This window comes from Lissotriton helveticus, chromosome 2_1 (assembly GCF_964261635.1).
Source record: "Lissotriton helveticus chromosome 2_1, aLisHel1.1, whole genome shotgun sequence".
NCBI lineage: Eukaryota > Metazoa > Chordata > Amphibia > Caudata > Salamandridae > Lissotriton > Lissotriton helveticus.
In genome coordinates this window covers 520,924,751-520,942,743 of record NC_136059.1, presented here as the reverse complement: position 1 = coordinate 520,942,743, position 17,993 = coordinate 520,924,751, and the positions used below count along the sequence as shown (strand labels likewise).

The following is a 17,993-nucleotide window of genomic DNA, read 5'->3' as shown; positions in this document are numbered from 1 at the left end:
GCTCCACTCGGAAGCTCCACTCTGCACTCTGAAGCTCCACTCGGAAGCTCCACTCGGAAGCTCCACTCGGAAGCTCCACTCGGAAGCTCCACTCGGAAGCTCCACTCGGAAGCTCCACTCGGAAGGGGCAAAGATCGGAGCATCACGGAACTAAAACAAATATAAACAAGGCAGTGAGTGCAGCACCGCCTTAGCAGTGGGATAGCAGCCTTGATAACATCGGAGCAGCCCCTGCGCCCGGCCTCAAAACAATAAAGGCAACTCTAGAATGCAGATTTACCTGTATCCCGCAAGTGATGTACGCAGATGGGAAAGAAACAAATAGCAACCTTGGAGAGCTGGCGGGGCAGGCAAACACAGCATCGGGAGACGCAATATAAATAAAATAACAGCTAGTATCAAATTATACAAAAGCCCAACGTAACGAATTGCTCAAAAAAGTCAAACATCATGTGTACATGAAGACGCAATATAAATTAAAAAAAAAAAACAGCCACCAACAGATTAAAGAAAAGCCCCTCCATAGCGGATCGGTAAATAAACTCCAAACGCATCTGTTTATGCAGCATCACACAACCATCGGGAGACGCAATATAAATAAAATAACAGCTAGTATCAAATTATACAAAAGCCCAACGCAACGAATTGCTCAAAAAAGTCAAACATCATGTGTACATGAAGACGCAATATAAATTAAAAAAAAAAAACAGCCACCAACAGATTAAAGAAAAGCCCCTCCATAGCGGATCGGTAAATAAACTCCAAACGCATCTGTTTATGCAGCATCACACAACCCACATGCCCGTAATATTAAACAAACAAGTGATAGCCGCAAACCTTATCATTTAAATTAGTTAAAAAGCCGTTGTCCGAGCACCCGTGAATTGCCTGAGAGCTGGGGTACAAGCCTTCGCCAATGCAGAACGGGCACAGAGAGGCAGCCTGCTGTGGCGGAGCGCAAAATGATGCCCCCCCTGCAGAATGCGAAGAGGCCCCGAGGCTCTTGAGTATAAAGCATGCCTCGCAGATATGTAATGAGCTTGGGCTGAATAGGATCCCCCCGAAAGGCTGCAGGGTTTCTGCATGTTAGCCCCTAAAGAGCGGTAACATTATTAAAGCCGGTTTATGAGGTAATGGACAAAGTAAATGACTTCAACTAAAAAGGGTGTAAAAAAGGGCCGTGTCTTGATTTCGAGTGCTCGATCGGTTTATGAATTATGTGATGACTCGGTTCAGATATGGGGTCCAGGATCAGTACATATCCAAACGCCTTACGCTATCGGCTTGGATAGAAAGTATTGTAACCAAACTCGAGGGGACTTCAGAAGTACAGTGCCATAAAATTCAGCCATCAATGTTTAAAACTAAATAAAAAGGTAGCGTCCCAAAAAAAAATAAAAAAAAATAAATAGCGCCTTCGGGTAAAGTCCGCGCTATATAAAAATGCATAAATAACTAACTAAATACATACCGCAAATCACTGCCGTCACTCTGCCGGCCTGCGACCAGGAAGTCAGGCAGGCCGGCGCGTCAACAGGAAACAGGAAGTAGGAGGGCGGGAGCCTACCCCTCCTCCCACGGAAGAGCCGCGATTGGACGGAGCCGCCGTGTTTGGAGCACCGGAGCAGGCAGGAGCCTACCCTGCGCCCCGGTGCAGAAGGAGGTAAGAAGAGTCCTGCTGCCGGGCCCTGCAGCTGAGGAGAGCCGCCGCACGAAGGAAGCCGGTGAGTGCGTTGCTGAGCGGGGAAGGGGGAGGCGGGGGGCGCGGGGAAGGGGGAGGCGGGGGGCGCGGGGAAGGGGGAGGCGCGGGGAAAGCATGTGCGGGCGGGCGGGCTTTGTATGTATGTGTGCGTGCGTGTGACTGTGGGGGAGGGGGGTGTGTGTGTGTGAGCGAGTGTCTGTGTGCCTGTATGTGTGTGCCTGCGTGTGCATGCGCTCGCCTGTGTGTGCGTGCGTGCATGCAGAGGGGTGGGGGCTGCCTGCCTGCGTCTGTAAAAGCAAGGGCTGTGAGTTACTCTGCGCATGCGCGGGGGCAAGCCTGTTCATTCCAAGCCAGCCTCAGCCAGCCTCGGGAAAAACGAAAGTAATAAAAAAGCGAAACTGACACTGCCACTGCAGACAATGCTGCGCGCTCCCGAGGTGAAATCCGGCACTGAAAACGCTCGTAACACTTTGGTGTCCACTCTCCTAAAAACGGATCACATTAGTTGTCGAGCTGACAGCATTCATGCTTCGCATGAATGCTAACGTCAGCTCGACCTAAAAAGCACCCAGAGGGCATCTTCGAGATGCCCCCTGAAAAAACGACCAGCCTCTGGTGGGTTCCCTGACTGATACACACCAGCTTGCCACCACAAGACATGTTTCTTGACCCCTAGGTTGGGAGCATTCGCTCTCTGAGCCCAGAAACCAAGCCTTTCCAGGGTGGAGGTGTTCACACCTTCCCCAGGTCAGGAAGAGCCATCTGTGGCAGGGGAGCTTCAAAGGCCTGGCAGCCTTTGTAATGCAACCCCCAGCCTCTCCTGCTATGAGGAGCAGGCCCCCTTCCTGTCTCTCCTCCTTTTCGACAGGAAGACAGGCGGGAAAAAATTAGCCACCCCAGAAGGTGGGGAGGTGAGCTGAAGCCCACTCTTAGTGCCTGCCATCTTACATATGGCTGGCACTTCCAATCAGGATTAGGGATTGTGCTCACTCCCCCACGTGAGGTGAGCACACTAAGGGTGTAGTTACCCTAATGTCAGTAGCCCATTGGCTAGTGACCTCGAGACCCCTAAAACGCCCCCTAAATACTGTATTTAGGGGGGGCAGCCCTGAACCAAGAAGTCAGACCAGAAAAAGAAGGACAGAAGAGCCATGCCAAAGCTAACAAGAGGAGGACGCCCACTGACTTTGCCCCAGCCCTACGAGCCTATCCCTACCTCAAACTTGCTCCAGCAAAATCCCGGTGTGTCCTGTAGCCAGCAACCTCGAGAAACCCGGAGGACCTGCCTGCCTTCAATCACAAAGAGACTATCTCCAGTGAATACCGGATTTGTTAAAAAACCAGACTCTAACTCCGCAAGAATATGCGAGTTTGCACCACTCTGCACCCGACGCCCACGGCCCGGGTTCAAGTGGCCCAATACCAAGAGGAGGTCTCCCCGGCGATCCTGATACAAGATCCGGCGACCCCCAACCTGGCTCAAACCTCCAGCCGACACCCACAGCCTCAAATAGGAAGGTCCTCCCAACCGCAACCAGGAGCTGGTAAGAAGATCCGACCCTAAAAGGGCACCTGCACCCGATGCCCCATGGCCTTGGGTGGCCCAGCCGACAGTGCCTAACCAACCCCCAACATACCTCTCCAAGTGGTGGTCGCACCCAGAAGAGCTTTGTCCTCGAGCCTGCAGTGTGTTTGCAAACTGGAGACTCCCCATTGAAAGCTACAGGGCACCCAACGCCAAAACAGCACTCTGCACCCGGCCTAAACCCCCATTTGCCCTGAGCTTAAGTCCAAGAGCTTTGCTCCCACAACCCAGTGGCCTTCTCATCAGCAGCCACCAACCGGAAGCCCCCTATGCCCAACTGGATAACATTGGGCTTCAGAACTCTGCACCCGTACACCCTAGTGCCGCTGAGGGTGTAACAAGAGTGCATCCTTGACCCTGAGGGACCCCTGAGTCTAACCCCAGAATACCAACTCCCACAACAAAGTACTTACCTTTGAACCGGTAACACTATTTTCCTGCATAGAATAACATTGACTGCTTTTCTATGAAAAGTTTCTAAAAGTGTGGAGTTGGAAAATCTAAAATTGTAACTAAATAACCAAAATCCTTTTACTTACCTGTTTACAGGAAAATTCCCAGTGCAGTATCCAGGTGTATTGCACTGTATAAGAAAAGTAATCTAAAACTTAACTTACATGATATTCTGCTTAAAATCCTATACAAAGTAGATTTACTGAATTCTGAAAAGCATTGCATTATCAGTAACACTACTGTAATCAAATCAAAGTACATTTAAAATTGCAATTCAAACGGTTTACAAACTGTATATTTACTGCAAAGTATTTATCACGTACCTGTGACAGGCCTGCTTGGTTCTAAGAAATAAATATTTGTATCCAAAAGCAATTGGTCTGAAGTTCAGTCTTTGAGTGTGTGAATTCATTTGCTGACAGTGTGTACAACAAATGCTTAACACTGTCCTCTGATAAAGTCTTACTGCTCGAACACACTACCAAACATAGAGAGTAAGGTCTTATCTACTTTACCTCTGCCTACCTTTTGGGTTCGACTGGACTCTGTGCACACTACACCTCACTTTGGTATAGTATATACAGAGCCAGCTTCCTACAGTTGGAGACTGGCCGGTAGGGCTAGGGCCAAGTCATTTGTCTTCTTCAGGCTTAACTGCATGGCTTCTTCGTCCTTGGGTCAGCAGGAACTAGTTTGCAGGTCTGGGTGAGCCACCTAAATACTAAATTTAGAGGCGGTTGAGGGGAGAAGCAGGTAGGGCTAATGGGCAAATTACATGGGGCGACTACACCCTCAATTATGCCACCCTCCTGAGAGAGGGGGCATAGACCTAGCCCTTATTGGAAGGGGTCTCTCCATCTTTAAGACAGCGGGTACTGAACGATGTGCTTCACCTTGCCTTCGCTACCTTAGGAGTGGAGTTGGCAGAGGTGGGCACACCTCTGCAAACTCTACCCCTATTCTCCTACGTTTTCATGCCGATTTTCTCACCAAAGTAGAGGTGTAAACCGGGGGCTGTTAGCAGCAGAGGCTGGGGGTTGCATTACAAAGGCAGCAGACCTTTGAACCTTTCCTCTCAAACACTGTGCCCATCCTAGGGGAGGAGAAGCGACACCTCCGCCCAGGAAGTGCATTGTTTCTGGTCTCAAAGAGCAGAGGCTCTTATCCCAGGAGTCCAAAACCATGTCTGGTGGTGGCAGGCTGCCTACAGCAAGTCTGGGACCTCACCAGGGTTGTTAGGCATTCAAGGGGCATCTCTGAGGTGCCCTCAGGGTACACAGTTCAATAAAAGCCACACTGGCATCAGTGTGGGTTTATTGAGAAAAGTAGTTTGATACCAAAAACTCATGCGTTCAGAGAAGCCATCATTGTACTGGGAAACTCCAGTCGAGTTTCCAGCCCATTTACTTGTAATTACTTCCCTGGAACATATATCTAAGAATAGTCTTAAATAATGTAGTGGCATATCTCATGCAGATATGCCCACACCTGTGGTATAGTGCACATGCCTTAGGATGCCTGCAAAAGAGGTGACTTACCTATACTTCAGGCAGTGCTAGTTGGCATGGCACACAGGCAGTGTAGTGTGCCTTGTCGACCTTTTCGTTTTTCTCTGCACCAGGCCATGCATGCTGTAGAGGCAGTCTGCGTGGCCTAGGCTTTGGGCCCTAAGGGGACTCTCTTCAGTCCCACAGCCCTAGGTACCCAGGTATTATTTACTAGGGACTTACAGGGGCCTGAAGGGCCCATTGTGGAATAGTTTTTAGGGAAGAAGCACTGGCACAGGGGACCTGGTTGGCAGAGACCATGTGCACTACAATCAAAACCACATTAATGCCAGGCAAAAAGTGGGGGATAACCAGGTCAAAAGAGGCCCTTTCTTGAATACATAACAAGCATTGGCATAGCCAATAGGTCTTGCTTTTGGGACCTTATAAGTATTTAGTTATGCAGTACAATGTCCTTGGTGCAACATTAACTATTGCATGAAGGTCCCAAAGATGAGACCTATTGGCTATGCCAATGCTTGTTTTAATTTTCTGTCTGTCCAATGCAAGGCCTTTGGTGTTTGCGAGTAAGAGTATCTATCAATGTAAATGCCAAAACATTGCATCTGACCAACAGGATTTCAGTTGTCTGTGATTCTTTGCCCACATGGTGTCCTTCTGGACCCTTAGGGAAACAATTTAAAACAATATGTATATATTCTATGGTAGGTTTACATGTGGGGTAAGATAAAGTTATACATCAGAATGGACTGTTAGCTTTATGGACCGTTATACAGTTGTGAATAATGGTCATTGGATAATTTATGATTAATGCAAGTATTGAAATGAAAAGACTTTATTTAATGTAAACAGATCAGGATTGGGTTTTTGTGTGTATTTTTTTAAGTTAAACAATAACCTTTAAGAATGTGTGGAACTATTTTTGTAAGTGACTGGTCTGTGTAGCCAGATGTTTATGAGTTGTACACTATGCATTAGATCGCCACCTGGTGTTGGGCTCGGATGATTGAAGGTTTTTGTCTTCTTGGCAGAAGTCTTTGTAGTCATGAGATAGGTGACTCATCCCTTGGACAATACTGCGCATTGGCATCGGCTCCATTCTTAGATTGTTTTTCGCCATGATGGGAAATGATGGAGTCAGTAGAAGTAAAGAAAAAAGGGATGTCCATGCGTGTGCATCTAAGTAAGATGGAAAACTGGAACGGATACAAGTCCCGGGGAGGCGGGAGGGCGTGTACAACTCTGCAGCTCTACATGTCAAGAACAGATGCATACTGGCAAGTAGCATTTTCCGTTCGAGGCATACGAGCTGTAGATTGTACACTATGCATTGATTGTGCAGCAGTGTCTCCCTTAGCGGTGGTCACCTGTATCCGTTGCAGTAGTTTGAAAGAGAGTTCTAAGGACAGCTTGGCCTACTGCAGCTTGCTGCTTGGCTTGCACGTCAACACAATAGTGTTTCGTGAAGGTGTGTGGTGTAGACCATGTTGCTGCCTTGCATGTGTCCTCTAGAGGTATGTTTCCTAAGAAAGCCATAGAGGCTCCTAGTTTGCGAGTGGAGTGCACTCTAGGAGGAACTGTTAATGTGCGTTTAGCTTTAATATAACATATTTGTATACACTTTACAATCCACCTTGCAATCCCACCTTTCGAGATGGGGTTGCCTTAGTGTGGAGGAGAGAAAGATACAAACAGTTGTTCTGTCTTTCGAAAGGATTTAGTTCTATCTATATAGTATGAAAGAGCTCTTTTAACATCTAATGTATGTAAAGCCCTTTCCGCTACAGAGTCTGGGTTTTGGAAAAACACAGGTAAATCTACGGATTGATTTAGGTGAAAAGGAGTGATGACCTTTGGAAGAAATTTTGGATTAGGTCTAAGAACCACTTTGTTGGGATGTATTTGAAAAAATGGTTCTTGTATAGTGAAAGCTTGTATCTCACTTACTCTTCTGAGAGAGGTAATGGCAACAAGGAAAGCTGTTTTCCATGTTAGGAATTGCAGTTCACATTTATGTAGAGGCTCGAAAGGGGGTCCCATGAGTCTTGTAAGGACAAGATTCAGGTTCCACACAGGAGAAGGTGGCAATCTGGGTGGGATTATTCTTTTTAATCCTTCCATGAAGGCTTTTATTGTAGGTACTCTGAAGAGAGACAGATGTTGCCTGTTTTGTAAATAGGCTGCAATTGCTGCAAGGTGCAGGCGTATGGAAGAATATGCCAAATTGGACCTTTGTAATTGTAAAAGGTAGCAAATGATATTCTGGATGGAAGCATCCAGGGGATCAATTTGGTTGTTGTTGCAATAAATGGCAACTCTTTTCCATTTAGCGGCATAACAAGCTCTGGTAGTAGGTCTCCTAGCCTCTTTAATGATGTTCATACAGTCTGGTGGTAGGTTTAGATAACCAAACTCTAAGACTTCAGGAGCCAGATCGCCAAATTCAGTTGGTTTGGGTCTGGGTGTCTGATTTCTCCATGGTTCTGTGTTAACAGGGAGGGTGTGAGCTGTAGCTTTTGATGTGGAACTAGAGAGATCTAGTAGTGTGGTGAACCACGGTTGGCGTGTCCATGTGGGAGCTACTAGACTCAATGTGAGAGACTGTTGTCTGAGCTTGCGCACTACTAATGGAATTAGTGGGAGAGGCAGAAAAGCGTATGCAAATCTGCTGGACCAGTTCATCCATATCGCATTGCCTTCGGACAGTGGGTGTGGAAACCTGGCGACGAAGGCTGGGCATTTTGCATTTTCGTGGGTGGCAAACAGATCTATGTGTGGGTGCCCCCACCTTTGGAAGAATGGTTGAAGAACTTGCGGATGTAGTTCCCATTCGTGAATCTGTTGTGACTGCCGACTTAACAGATCTGCTATCTGATTGTGAACTCCTGGAAGGTGTTCGCTAACAGATGTATGTTTTGAGGAATGGCCCATCTCCAAATGTTTTGTGCAAGCTGGGACAGTTGCAGAGAGTGTCCCACCCTGTTTTTGTATATAGTACATAGCTGTCATATTGTCCGTCCGAATTAAGACAGCTTTGTTTTGGACTTGAAGTTGAAAAGTCTTGAGTGCTAAAAATATCGCCAGCAACTCTAGATGGTTGATATGGAACAGTTTTTGTTGATTGTTCCATTGACCCCGAGTTGTATGATGTAAGAGATGGGCTCCCCATCCTGTGAGGGATGCGTCTGATGTGAGCACTACTTGTGGAACAGGCTCGAGGAACGGCCGCCCCTTTGTCAGGTTTTTGGTGTTCCACTACTGCAGAGAGCGATGCGTGCGGCTGATGACCAACACCAGGTCTTTTAGTTGACCTTGAGCTTGGTTCCACTGTTATGCTAGGCACTCTTGTAGTGGACGCATTTGCAATCTTGCGTGTGGTACTATGAAGATGCAAGATGCCATTATGCCTATTAGTCTCATAAACACCCTGGCTTGCAGAGACTGTTGGTGTTGAAAAGTGGCAACTAAGGCTTGAATGCCTTGTATGCTGGCTGGACTGGGATACGCTAGGGCTGTAGACGTTTTTATTGTAGTCCCTAGATATTGATGTACATGCGAAGGCTGCAGGTGTGACTTGGTGTAGTTTATTGTAAACCGTAAGTCACGCAACGTTTGAATTGTCCGATGTGTGTGTTGGACACACTGATTGAATGACTTGGCTTTTATGAGCCAGTTATCTAGATAAGGGAAGACATGTATTTGTTGTCTCATGAGATGTGCTGCTACCATTGCTAGGCACTTTGTGAATACTCGTGGTGCCGCCGTCACTCCGAATGGAAGGACTTTGAACTGATAGTGTTGTCCTTCCAGTACAAACCTTAGATACTTTCTGTGAGCAGGATGTATGGGGATATGGAAGTAGGCGCCTTCAAATCTAGTGTTGTAAGGAAGTCGCCTTGTTGCAGCAGTGGAAGCACTTGTTGTAGAGTGATCATATGAAAATGATCTGATTGTATATAATGGTTGAGGGGCCTGAGGTCGAGAATTGGCCTTAGTGTTCCATCCTTCTTTGGAATTAAAAAGTACAGCGAGTAAACCCCTGTCCCCTGTTCTTCTAAAGGAACTATTTGAATAGCATCTTTTTGTAGAAGTGATAGAACCTCCTGTTGAAGCAGAGTCCGATGGTCTGTAGACATTGGACGCTGCCTGGGAGGTATGGTTGGAGGGGTTGCTGTAAGTTCAAGGCAGTAGCCATGTTGGATAATCTGTCTTACTCACTTGTCTGTTGTAATGAAGTTCCAGACAGGCAGGAACTGTGTTAATCTGCCCCCTACAGGAGTGGAATGCTGTGGGGGGAGCAGAGGGAAGTCACTGTTTTGTGGCAGAAGAGGATCGGTTGCTATTGTTACCGCAACCTCTTCCTTTGTTATTATTGCCTCTGTATCCTCCTCTAAAGTATCCCTTGTTAGAGGAAGTCTGTGATTTGAAAGATGTTGTAGTGTCTGCTCCAGTTTGTTTGGAGCCTCCTCTGTAGAAGGAGCGACGAAAGGAGCTTCTAGCTGGTGTGGACTGTAAAGCACCCATAGACTTTGCGGTGTCGGCATCTTTCTTCATTTTTTCCAGTGTAGTGTCTACTTCTGGGTCAAATAACTGGTTCTGGTTAAATGGTTGGTTTAAAATGGTGGTTTGCACTTCTTGTTTAAACCCTGAAATTCGTAACCACGCATGTCTCCTAAGTATGACACTGGTATTTACAGCCCTAGATGCTGTGTCTGCGACATCTAGCGTGCATTTTATAGAGGTATTGGATATTAGCTTGCCTACCTGTATAAGGTCATTTGCTTGATCTTTGTACTGATCTGGTAGGTGGTCAAGTAGTTTTTCTAATTGAGCCCTATCGTAACGAGAGAGGAGGGCTTGTGTATTTGCTATACGCCAAATGTTTGTAGCTTGTGCAGCTATTCTTTTACCTGACTCATCAATCACTTTTGATTCCTTGTCAGGTGGGGGTGCTTCTCCAGAAGGTTGAGACTTTGCCCTCTTTCTAGCATTGGCCACAACTAATGAGTCTAGTGGTAGGTGGCCTTTAATGTAGACTGGATCTGTGGGTGCAGGTCTATATTTCTTCTCTATTCTAGGGTTTAAAAATCTAGTGCATACAGGGTCTTTAAATACCTCTGGAGCGTGTTTGATGACCCCCTTGATCATGGGAAGAATTTGAGCAGACCGCTGAGACTGCTCAAAGGTGTCTAGGAGAAAATCCTCCTCAATGGCATCAGAATGCATAGGGACTCCATGGTAAACAGCAGCTCTGTTTAACAGATGCCTAAAACCAATGGTATCCTCTGGAGGTGAAGGTTTTGATGGGTATGACTGCAGTTCAGGAATGTCAGGCACATTTTGTGGGTTTGTAAAATCCCATATAGGCAAATTTTTTGGGTGTGAAAAGTCCCATATACCCTCATCTACATGGTATGAATCAGTTTCTTGCATGTCCTCCCCTCTACCCAAATTGTATTCATCATCATTCTGTTGTGGAGAATGTGATGATAATGGAGAATGTACAGGAGAGATTTGAGGTGATATGTGAGGATGAACAGGAGAAGAAGAAAGAGGAGGTATGGGAGAGGAAGGGTGCATAGGAGATGTTGCACAGTCCTTCTTGGCAGGAACCACAGGTGTGGGTGGTGCATCAGCTGGTCTCTTGTGAGGTGTAGCACCTACATGACCTGTCTTTGGGTCTATGTAGATTTTCTTTTGTCGAGGATCTGGTTGAAAAAGTTCCTCCTCCTCTACAACCTTCTTGGGCGTCGATGTTTTCGGTACCAGGGGAGGTTGTCGTGTCTCTTTATCCTTGGGAGGTGTTCGAACGTCCTGTGGCATAGTTTTTGGTGTCGTTTTCGGCTTCGTATGCATGTTTGAGGGTTTGGGCACCTCGGAATCAGGCTTTGTGTTTTTCGGCGCCGAAGATGTAGAAGTGGACGGCTTCGGAGCTGGTGCTTCTTTCGGTTTCGGTACCGGTACGTCTTTATGTTTTGGTGCCGGTACTATTTTAGGCTTTGGTGCGCAAGGGTCATTTGGCTTCGGCGCCGAGGCATGTTTATTTTTCGGTGCCTATGGAAGAGGCTTGCTCAGTGTCGAGGCACCAGAAGGCTTAGTTGTTTTCTTCTGAGCCGGGCTGGAAGGCGGGGCTTTCGAAGCAGGTATTCGGTCTCGTATGGGCCCCTTGGGCGGAGTGCTGACCTTTGCCTTCAGTTTGGACAAAATATGTGGTGCAGGGGCAGTAGTACTCACGCGCTGACCCGATGGGATGGAGTCATCTGAGTCGTCTGCCTCTGATATGATCTGGAGATCAGGTGAGTCTTCTTAGGGAACGAGGGGAACCTCCTCGAAGATGTCTTCCGGTGCTGGCGCTGATCTACTCATCTCGTGTCGACGTGCTCTCCGATCCCGGATGGTTTTCTTCGATCGGAAGGATGCACAAGCTGTGCAGGTCGACTCATCGTGTTCCGGCGATAGACAGAGGTTGCAGACCTCGTGGTGGTCGCTATGTGGAAACTTTGCTCGACACACCGGGGCATGTTTTGAACGGAGTTCTTTCCATATGGTGTAGGCCACACGGCGTCGGTAGGCCCAACGGCCCGCGTTGGTGACCGGAATGGAACGGATGGTGTCGAAAGTATTGCAGTCGATGTCGAGGGTAGTTTGTATAAGTTTGAGGAAGTTCTGCGCTTCGAAGTTGCTGAAAAGTGTTTTTCTAGCCAGAGCGGAGAAACTTTCATCCGAACCCAGTGGCGGAAAAAAAAATCTAACTATGGAGCCGATGCCCATGCGCAGTATTGTCCAAGGGAGGAGTCACCTATCTCATGACTACAAAGACTTCTTCCAAGAAGACAACAACCTGCAATCATCCGAGCCCAACACCAGGTGGCAATCTAATGCATAGTGTACAATATGCAGCTCATATGCCTCGAACATATATATTATTCTCAAAATTGACGTTAGTAGTTGACGTTCAAGATCCAAGATTACGAAGTTGAACCTAGAGCAGATGCTGCTTTTGTGTATCACGGAGTGTTACAAAAATGTACGTAAATGAGCCCAGGATCCACTGTTCTGTATTACTATATTTTGCAGAAAGTTATTGATGTGCAGTGGTTTGGCAGATTCTTGCCATTGACCTAAACACAGAGGGTGGGCAGGGGGGTAAGCACGGCGAGCTTTGAACCTGATGATAAATGTTAGGACAGAGCGGGGGCAGGGGGGTAAGCATGGCGAGCTTTTAACCTGATGACCAGGGTTAGGGCAGAGGGTTAAGCATGGCGAGCTTTAAACCTGATAAGTGTTGAGACAGAGCAGGGGGATAAGCACGGCAAGCTTTGAACCGGATGATCAGTGTTAGGACAGAGCGGGGGAGAGTGGGATAAGCACAGCGGGTTTTGAACCGGATGAGAAGTGTTAGGACAGAGCCAGGGCAGGGGGGTAAGCACAGTGGGCTTTGAACCTGATGATAAGTGTTAGGACAGTTCAAGACGCATAAGCACGGCGAGCTTTGGAATTGATAAGTGGTAGGACAGAGGGGGTGGCAGGGGGGTGAGCACGACTAGCTTTGTAACCTGATAAGTGTTAAGATGATAAGTGTTAGTACAGAGCGGGGGCAGGGGGTAAGCATGGCGACGTTTGAACACGATGATAATTGTTAGGACAGAGTGTGGGGCAAAGGGACAGGCACAAGTAGTGAAAAATATAAGAATAACTTAGCACAGAATGAGGGGCAAATGGCGAGTTAAAAACAAAATTAGGTGGCAGCAAAAACGAGGAGGGAGGGAGAGAAGAGAGGGGGTAGTGAGTGCAGAGAGCAAGGGGTTGGAGGAGCATGATTCACGCGCTGTAAGGCTTAATGAGCCATTACAGAAAGCCAGATGGCCTGTGCACGTTCACAGCGCGCGTAACCGCAAGCTTGAGGCCAGCAAAAGCATTTGGTAGCACTTTGAAAACCCACTTACTAAATGTCTCGCAGAGCAACGCATGCGCTGGCCCAGGCGAGACCTAAAACCAGAAAACATACTGTGTTGTGAAAAAACAGTCAGCACAAGTGAATTACAAAGACGCAAGAGTAAATAGTAGTATGTTGTGCTTTGGAAACCCAACTTTCGGAGCAGGAGAGCCCTTTGGAGATTTCACACAGAAAATTTAGAGGCTGCACCTGGAGGGGGTTGGGTGCAGCCATACAGATACAAATAGGACGTAGACCATGCTTATTTCTCTTTTGGTAAGAAAAGAAAATGCACTAGAAAAACAGTTTAGGACTAGACTCACTCACCAGAGTGTACCTCCAAGAGTCCTTATTGAAGCTAGGCCAAAATAATCTATGGAAGACACCTATAACTCATTCAAGCTTCAAAAAAGCAGTAACAAAAGTTACCAAAACTACCTCCTTAATCGAAGGCAAAGCAATATGACTGGTTTGCTCTCAAAGACTACACAGCCGTCAAATTGCAACCATACCAGAGTGCAGGATGCAACATAACGGCAAAGGAGAAATTCTTAAGATACCACCTGGGCATACTTCAGATTCTCCCTCACCTACCTCCCTGGAAGAGGAATCCTGGAACCCACACCTGCTGCCTTTGTGGCAATTGAAGTGAAGATCTTCTGCATATAATATGCATCTTTACAAGTCTACTGGACATCCGACGTTGCATCCTCCTACCCATCTTCAACGAATAAGGGATTCTGTCTTATAGGCAGGCAGTGAAGTCCTGCTTTGAGCCAACCGCCACACAATTAAACTGTTGCTTCACAAGATTCCTTAATGTAATAGGAAGGAGACTGGCCCAATTGCCACCTTGTAATGAAACAAGCAAGTAAAACAACAAACTGGCACACACTCCTGCTCTGAACCAAGACAGGCTTCTACAACAACTTTAAAATCCTCGAGAACGCAGTCAGTTTATGCAATATGCAAATCGCACTTTCAATCAACAAACCACATAATGCTGTCAAAATCGTCAAGCCACACACGCACCCATTAACTACAAAGCCCCACTAATATACATCTAAAGGACTATTTTGCACAGCAAACTTAGCACAAAGAATTTCTGCACTTAATAAGCTCACACCTGATACTCTGCTATTTGGAAGCTGAAGCTTCTTCCGGCCTACGATCAAGGCCTCGATGGCTAAGAACACTAATAATCTTTGGCTTTCACCCTCTTTCCTGAGAACTGGGCATACTTACGAGGAGAAGCCTTTTCCCTCTCCATAGTCATGTGTTTTTAATGTATTTCATGGCATCGCTTTGACATTATAAGATTACCCTACGTTGATCTACTTGCTAAAACTGCCGCCACAGTTCCTAACCAATTGCTTGAAAACTCAAAGATTTACCTCAAGTAGCTTACACTAACGGGGTGTTTACCCTTTTTAATGACTTCGCTTCATATTGTATAGAATAATTTGTTTAACGATATGTGTATTCAACAATTTTTATTAATCATGCATAATAAACTACTTTGTACTTTAGAGAAGAAAAAAAAATCAATGATTTCCGCATACACCATAAATGAGGTCATTACGATGTTCAGAAATATGCTTTGTAAAGGCAAAAGAAAAAATACAGTCTGTCCACAAAGACTAAAACATAACTGTGGCAGTAGTTATGGTGTACACTGTGCGCTGTGTAAAGATGAATCTCAGGATTTTTTCTTTGCTGAAGCATAACTTGTTTTGAAGTCGTGTTTGCTAAGTGATAATGTACATGTACACACCTTTTTATATGCACGTACAACCCCACCTAGTTTGAATGGGTTTATGCACTTAAATTAATAAATACCTCCTTGGAGATGGTGATCTGGAAGATCTTCTTTTCGTTTTGGATGTTTTTGGAGACCTTGAGTAGCTTCTGCTCCTTCTCCTGCGACGGTCTCTGAAAATAATTACCCCCAAATAATTTTACTTATTACATTCTTGCAATTACATATCAATTTCTTCTTCCATGCAACTACGGATTTGTCTGCTATACATAATCTTAAGTGACAAGCTAACATCCAACTAAAAATGCAAGATTGTAGTGCTTTAAATGCCTTCTTAACTTCCTGTTAACCTCTACAGCACCTACCCAGTATCCCAAATTAAAACACTTAATTGTATGCAGCCGTGGACGATTTTAATAAATGAGGCACGGTTTCCTTTTTTTAAATTTATTTTTACTACTTTATGCATTGGTATCTCTAAACATTATATTACCACAACAAATAAACAAGCATTGGCCAAACTAAACTCTCAGGTGTTGACCGTTAGCCTTTTGACTTTGTTTTATTTTATTTTATCATGTTTGTTATAAAATATTGTATTAGGAGCTGCCTGGCCCTCTCCGATACATGTTTTCATCTTAAACAGGGTACATTGCCACAGTATTCCCTGGTACTGAAATGAACCGCATTGTGTCTGGATGTGCTCATGTTAAAAGAGTAGAATGCTGCCACTCAACATGAAAATAACAGATTGCTTAAGTGGGATGACAACGCCCCACGCTGCATACCGTAGTGGGCAGAGTCAAAATGTGAACAACACCAACAGGCCAATAAAGGACAATGGCTAGCTGTAAGCCTATATAAGTATATATAGGCTGTCCTGTTTTTAGTTTTTATTTTTGGTAAATTCTGGTGGGGGTTTTTCAGTGTTTTCAATATCTTAGAAAACAGTTATCAGTGGTTACACATTTTCACGCCACTAAAAACAACAGAAATAGTGTTTTTTTCGGTGTTTATGGAACGTTTTGCTTTTATCATTCATCTTATTGTAGTACACCATACAATACTTCTTCAGTGAGTCTTTGGTCATGTGCGCTCGTCCTTTCCTTCCCATGTAAACTTCTGTGAAAAGGCCCTCTCAGCATTCATAGCCCCTTGGGCTGAGAACTGTCAGCTAAGGGACACAGTTGGGATGACTCTTTATTTGATGCCACATAAAGCACGAAATGATAAATATTTGCGTTTTAGTTCCTGGGCATAAGAAAACAGTGCACCAGAATGGACTAAAACGTCAATAGCATCCCTCATTAACTCTGAAGATTGTAAAGATGCTTTCAGCATACCATCTAACAAGTGGCAAGGATCTCCTACAGGGAATCACTTCAGATCGGGTATCAATTTTGACAGGTCATCACACAAATTTTTTATATACGTAGCTGATTCACTACAAATACAAACAATATCACTCCAATCTTTGTTGAACTTGGAAAGAACCTTTTTGCAGAGCATAACAAGTGACACTGCGTTCCTTTTTTTTTTTTTTTTAAGTATTTTTATTCAGAAAGTTCCCCCCCCCCCCCCCACTTTTTGTTTATAGAGGGCACAGATATTCATTCAGGATTGAAAAAAATACAAAATAGAAAATTATAACAAATCATACAAATCACAGGTGTAAATTAAACAAATATAATAGGAACATAGATGACAACAAAGCAAACGAGTGGGTTAAATCCTAGAGACACTGATTTTAGTACCTCCTACCCCGGGTGTATCTCCTTCCATCTTTGGATGGGTTCCCATATTTCCTTTCCTAATTTCTTGCCATTTCTGCCTTTCCTAGCATAAATTGCTTTCTCAAGGTTATACGTGGCTAATAACTTCGTTAACCATTGATGGAATGTGGGTGGTAAGCGATCCAGCCAGGCTGTGGCAATGCACAATCTCAGAACAGCCATGGCCAGAAATACAAAATATTCATAATGTGTCTGAGTAACATTATCAGCTATTCCGAGGAGTACCACTGCTGGCGTGAGAGTAACCTCTATCCTTAATGATCTTTTAAGGAATACTTCAATTTCATCACAGGTGGTTTTTAAATGGGTACATGTTGCAAGCATATGGACTAAATCAGCTTCAGCACTATCACATCTTGGTCACGTAATACCAACTGCCCCTCCCCATTTTGCTATCCTGGCAGGCGTATGGTATAATAAGTACAAGGTCTTATAGTGTTGTGCCTTAAGTGATGCTGAGCACAAGAGTTTCTGGCCTAGTTCCAATGACCTATGAAAACATTCCTTCTCTATCCCCAGTTTCTGTATCCATTTATTTTAATATTTTTCCAGATCATCTACTTGGTGCTCTATTAGTTTAGAATAAAATCTTTTAATTGTACAGTCTGTACCATCCTGTATAATATCCAAAATGGGGTTCGACCCGAATCCCGCCGGACCTCCAGTTTTTGTCAACATAAAGACTCCTTATTTGCAAATACTTAAAAAAATGGGTTGAATTCAAGCTATATATTGCCTGCAGAGCACTAAACTGCATCATCCCCTGTGATCCTATCATATCGCCCATCTTCCTGATTCCGTGGGTTGCCCAATCAATGAAGACAGGCCCTGAAAATATGTCGCCAGGAAGGTTAGGATTATTATTTAATCTAGTATATGCATTATATCTACCTAGGCCAAATTTTTTCGCAAATGAGGTCCATATCTTATGGGCGGCCATAACTGTTTTGAATTTAGTCCTCTTAACATAACTATAGTCAGTAAACTTCAAGAAGAGGTTCTCAGCATGATCCCCTAGAACCAATGCATAGATCGCTAGCGTTCCTAGCTCATCTTGCCCTTCCCTTTCTGCCCCTCCAAATAGCCCTGCCATGTATTGAAGGGACACCGCCCAGTAATAAAACTTTAAATCTGGTAGGGCCCACCCGCCACGCTCACTAGGGAGCGCCATAAACCTCAGCGCCCTTCGCGTCTTTCCATGCGCCCAAACAAAGCGATTTAACATATGCTCCAGGGTCTTGAACCATTTTGCCTCAA

At 45.3% G+C, this 17,993-nt stretch overlaps 1 protein-coding gene across 6 annotated transcripts in view; it reads right to left on the bottom strand.

Annotated features, from left to right (window-relative positions):
* The window catches only part of SREK1 (splicing regulatory glutamic acid and lysine rich protein 1), a 459,678-nt gene that overhangs the window by 126,163 nt on the left and 315,522 nt on the right, over nucleotides 1-17,993 (bottom strand). For all 6 annotated transcript variants that reach the window (XM_078675174.1, XM_078675176.1, XM_078675175.1 and 3 more), the window contains one exon: nucleotides 15,024-15,116. In XM_078675174.1, the coding sequence (XP_078531300.1) occupies nucleotides 15,024-15,116 (93 nt within the window). The remainder of the gene's footprint in view (nucleotides 1-15,023; nucleotides 15,117-17,993) is intronic.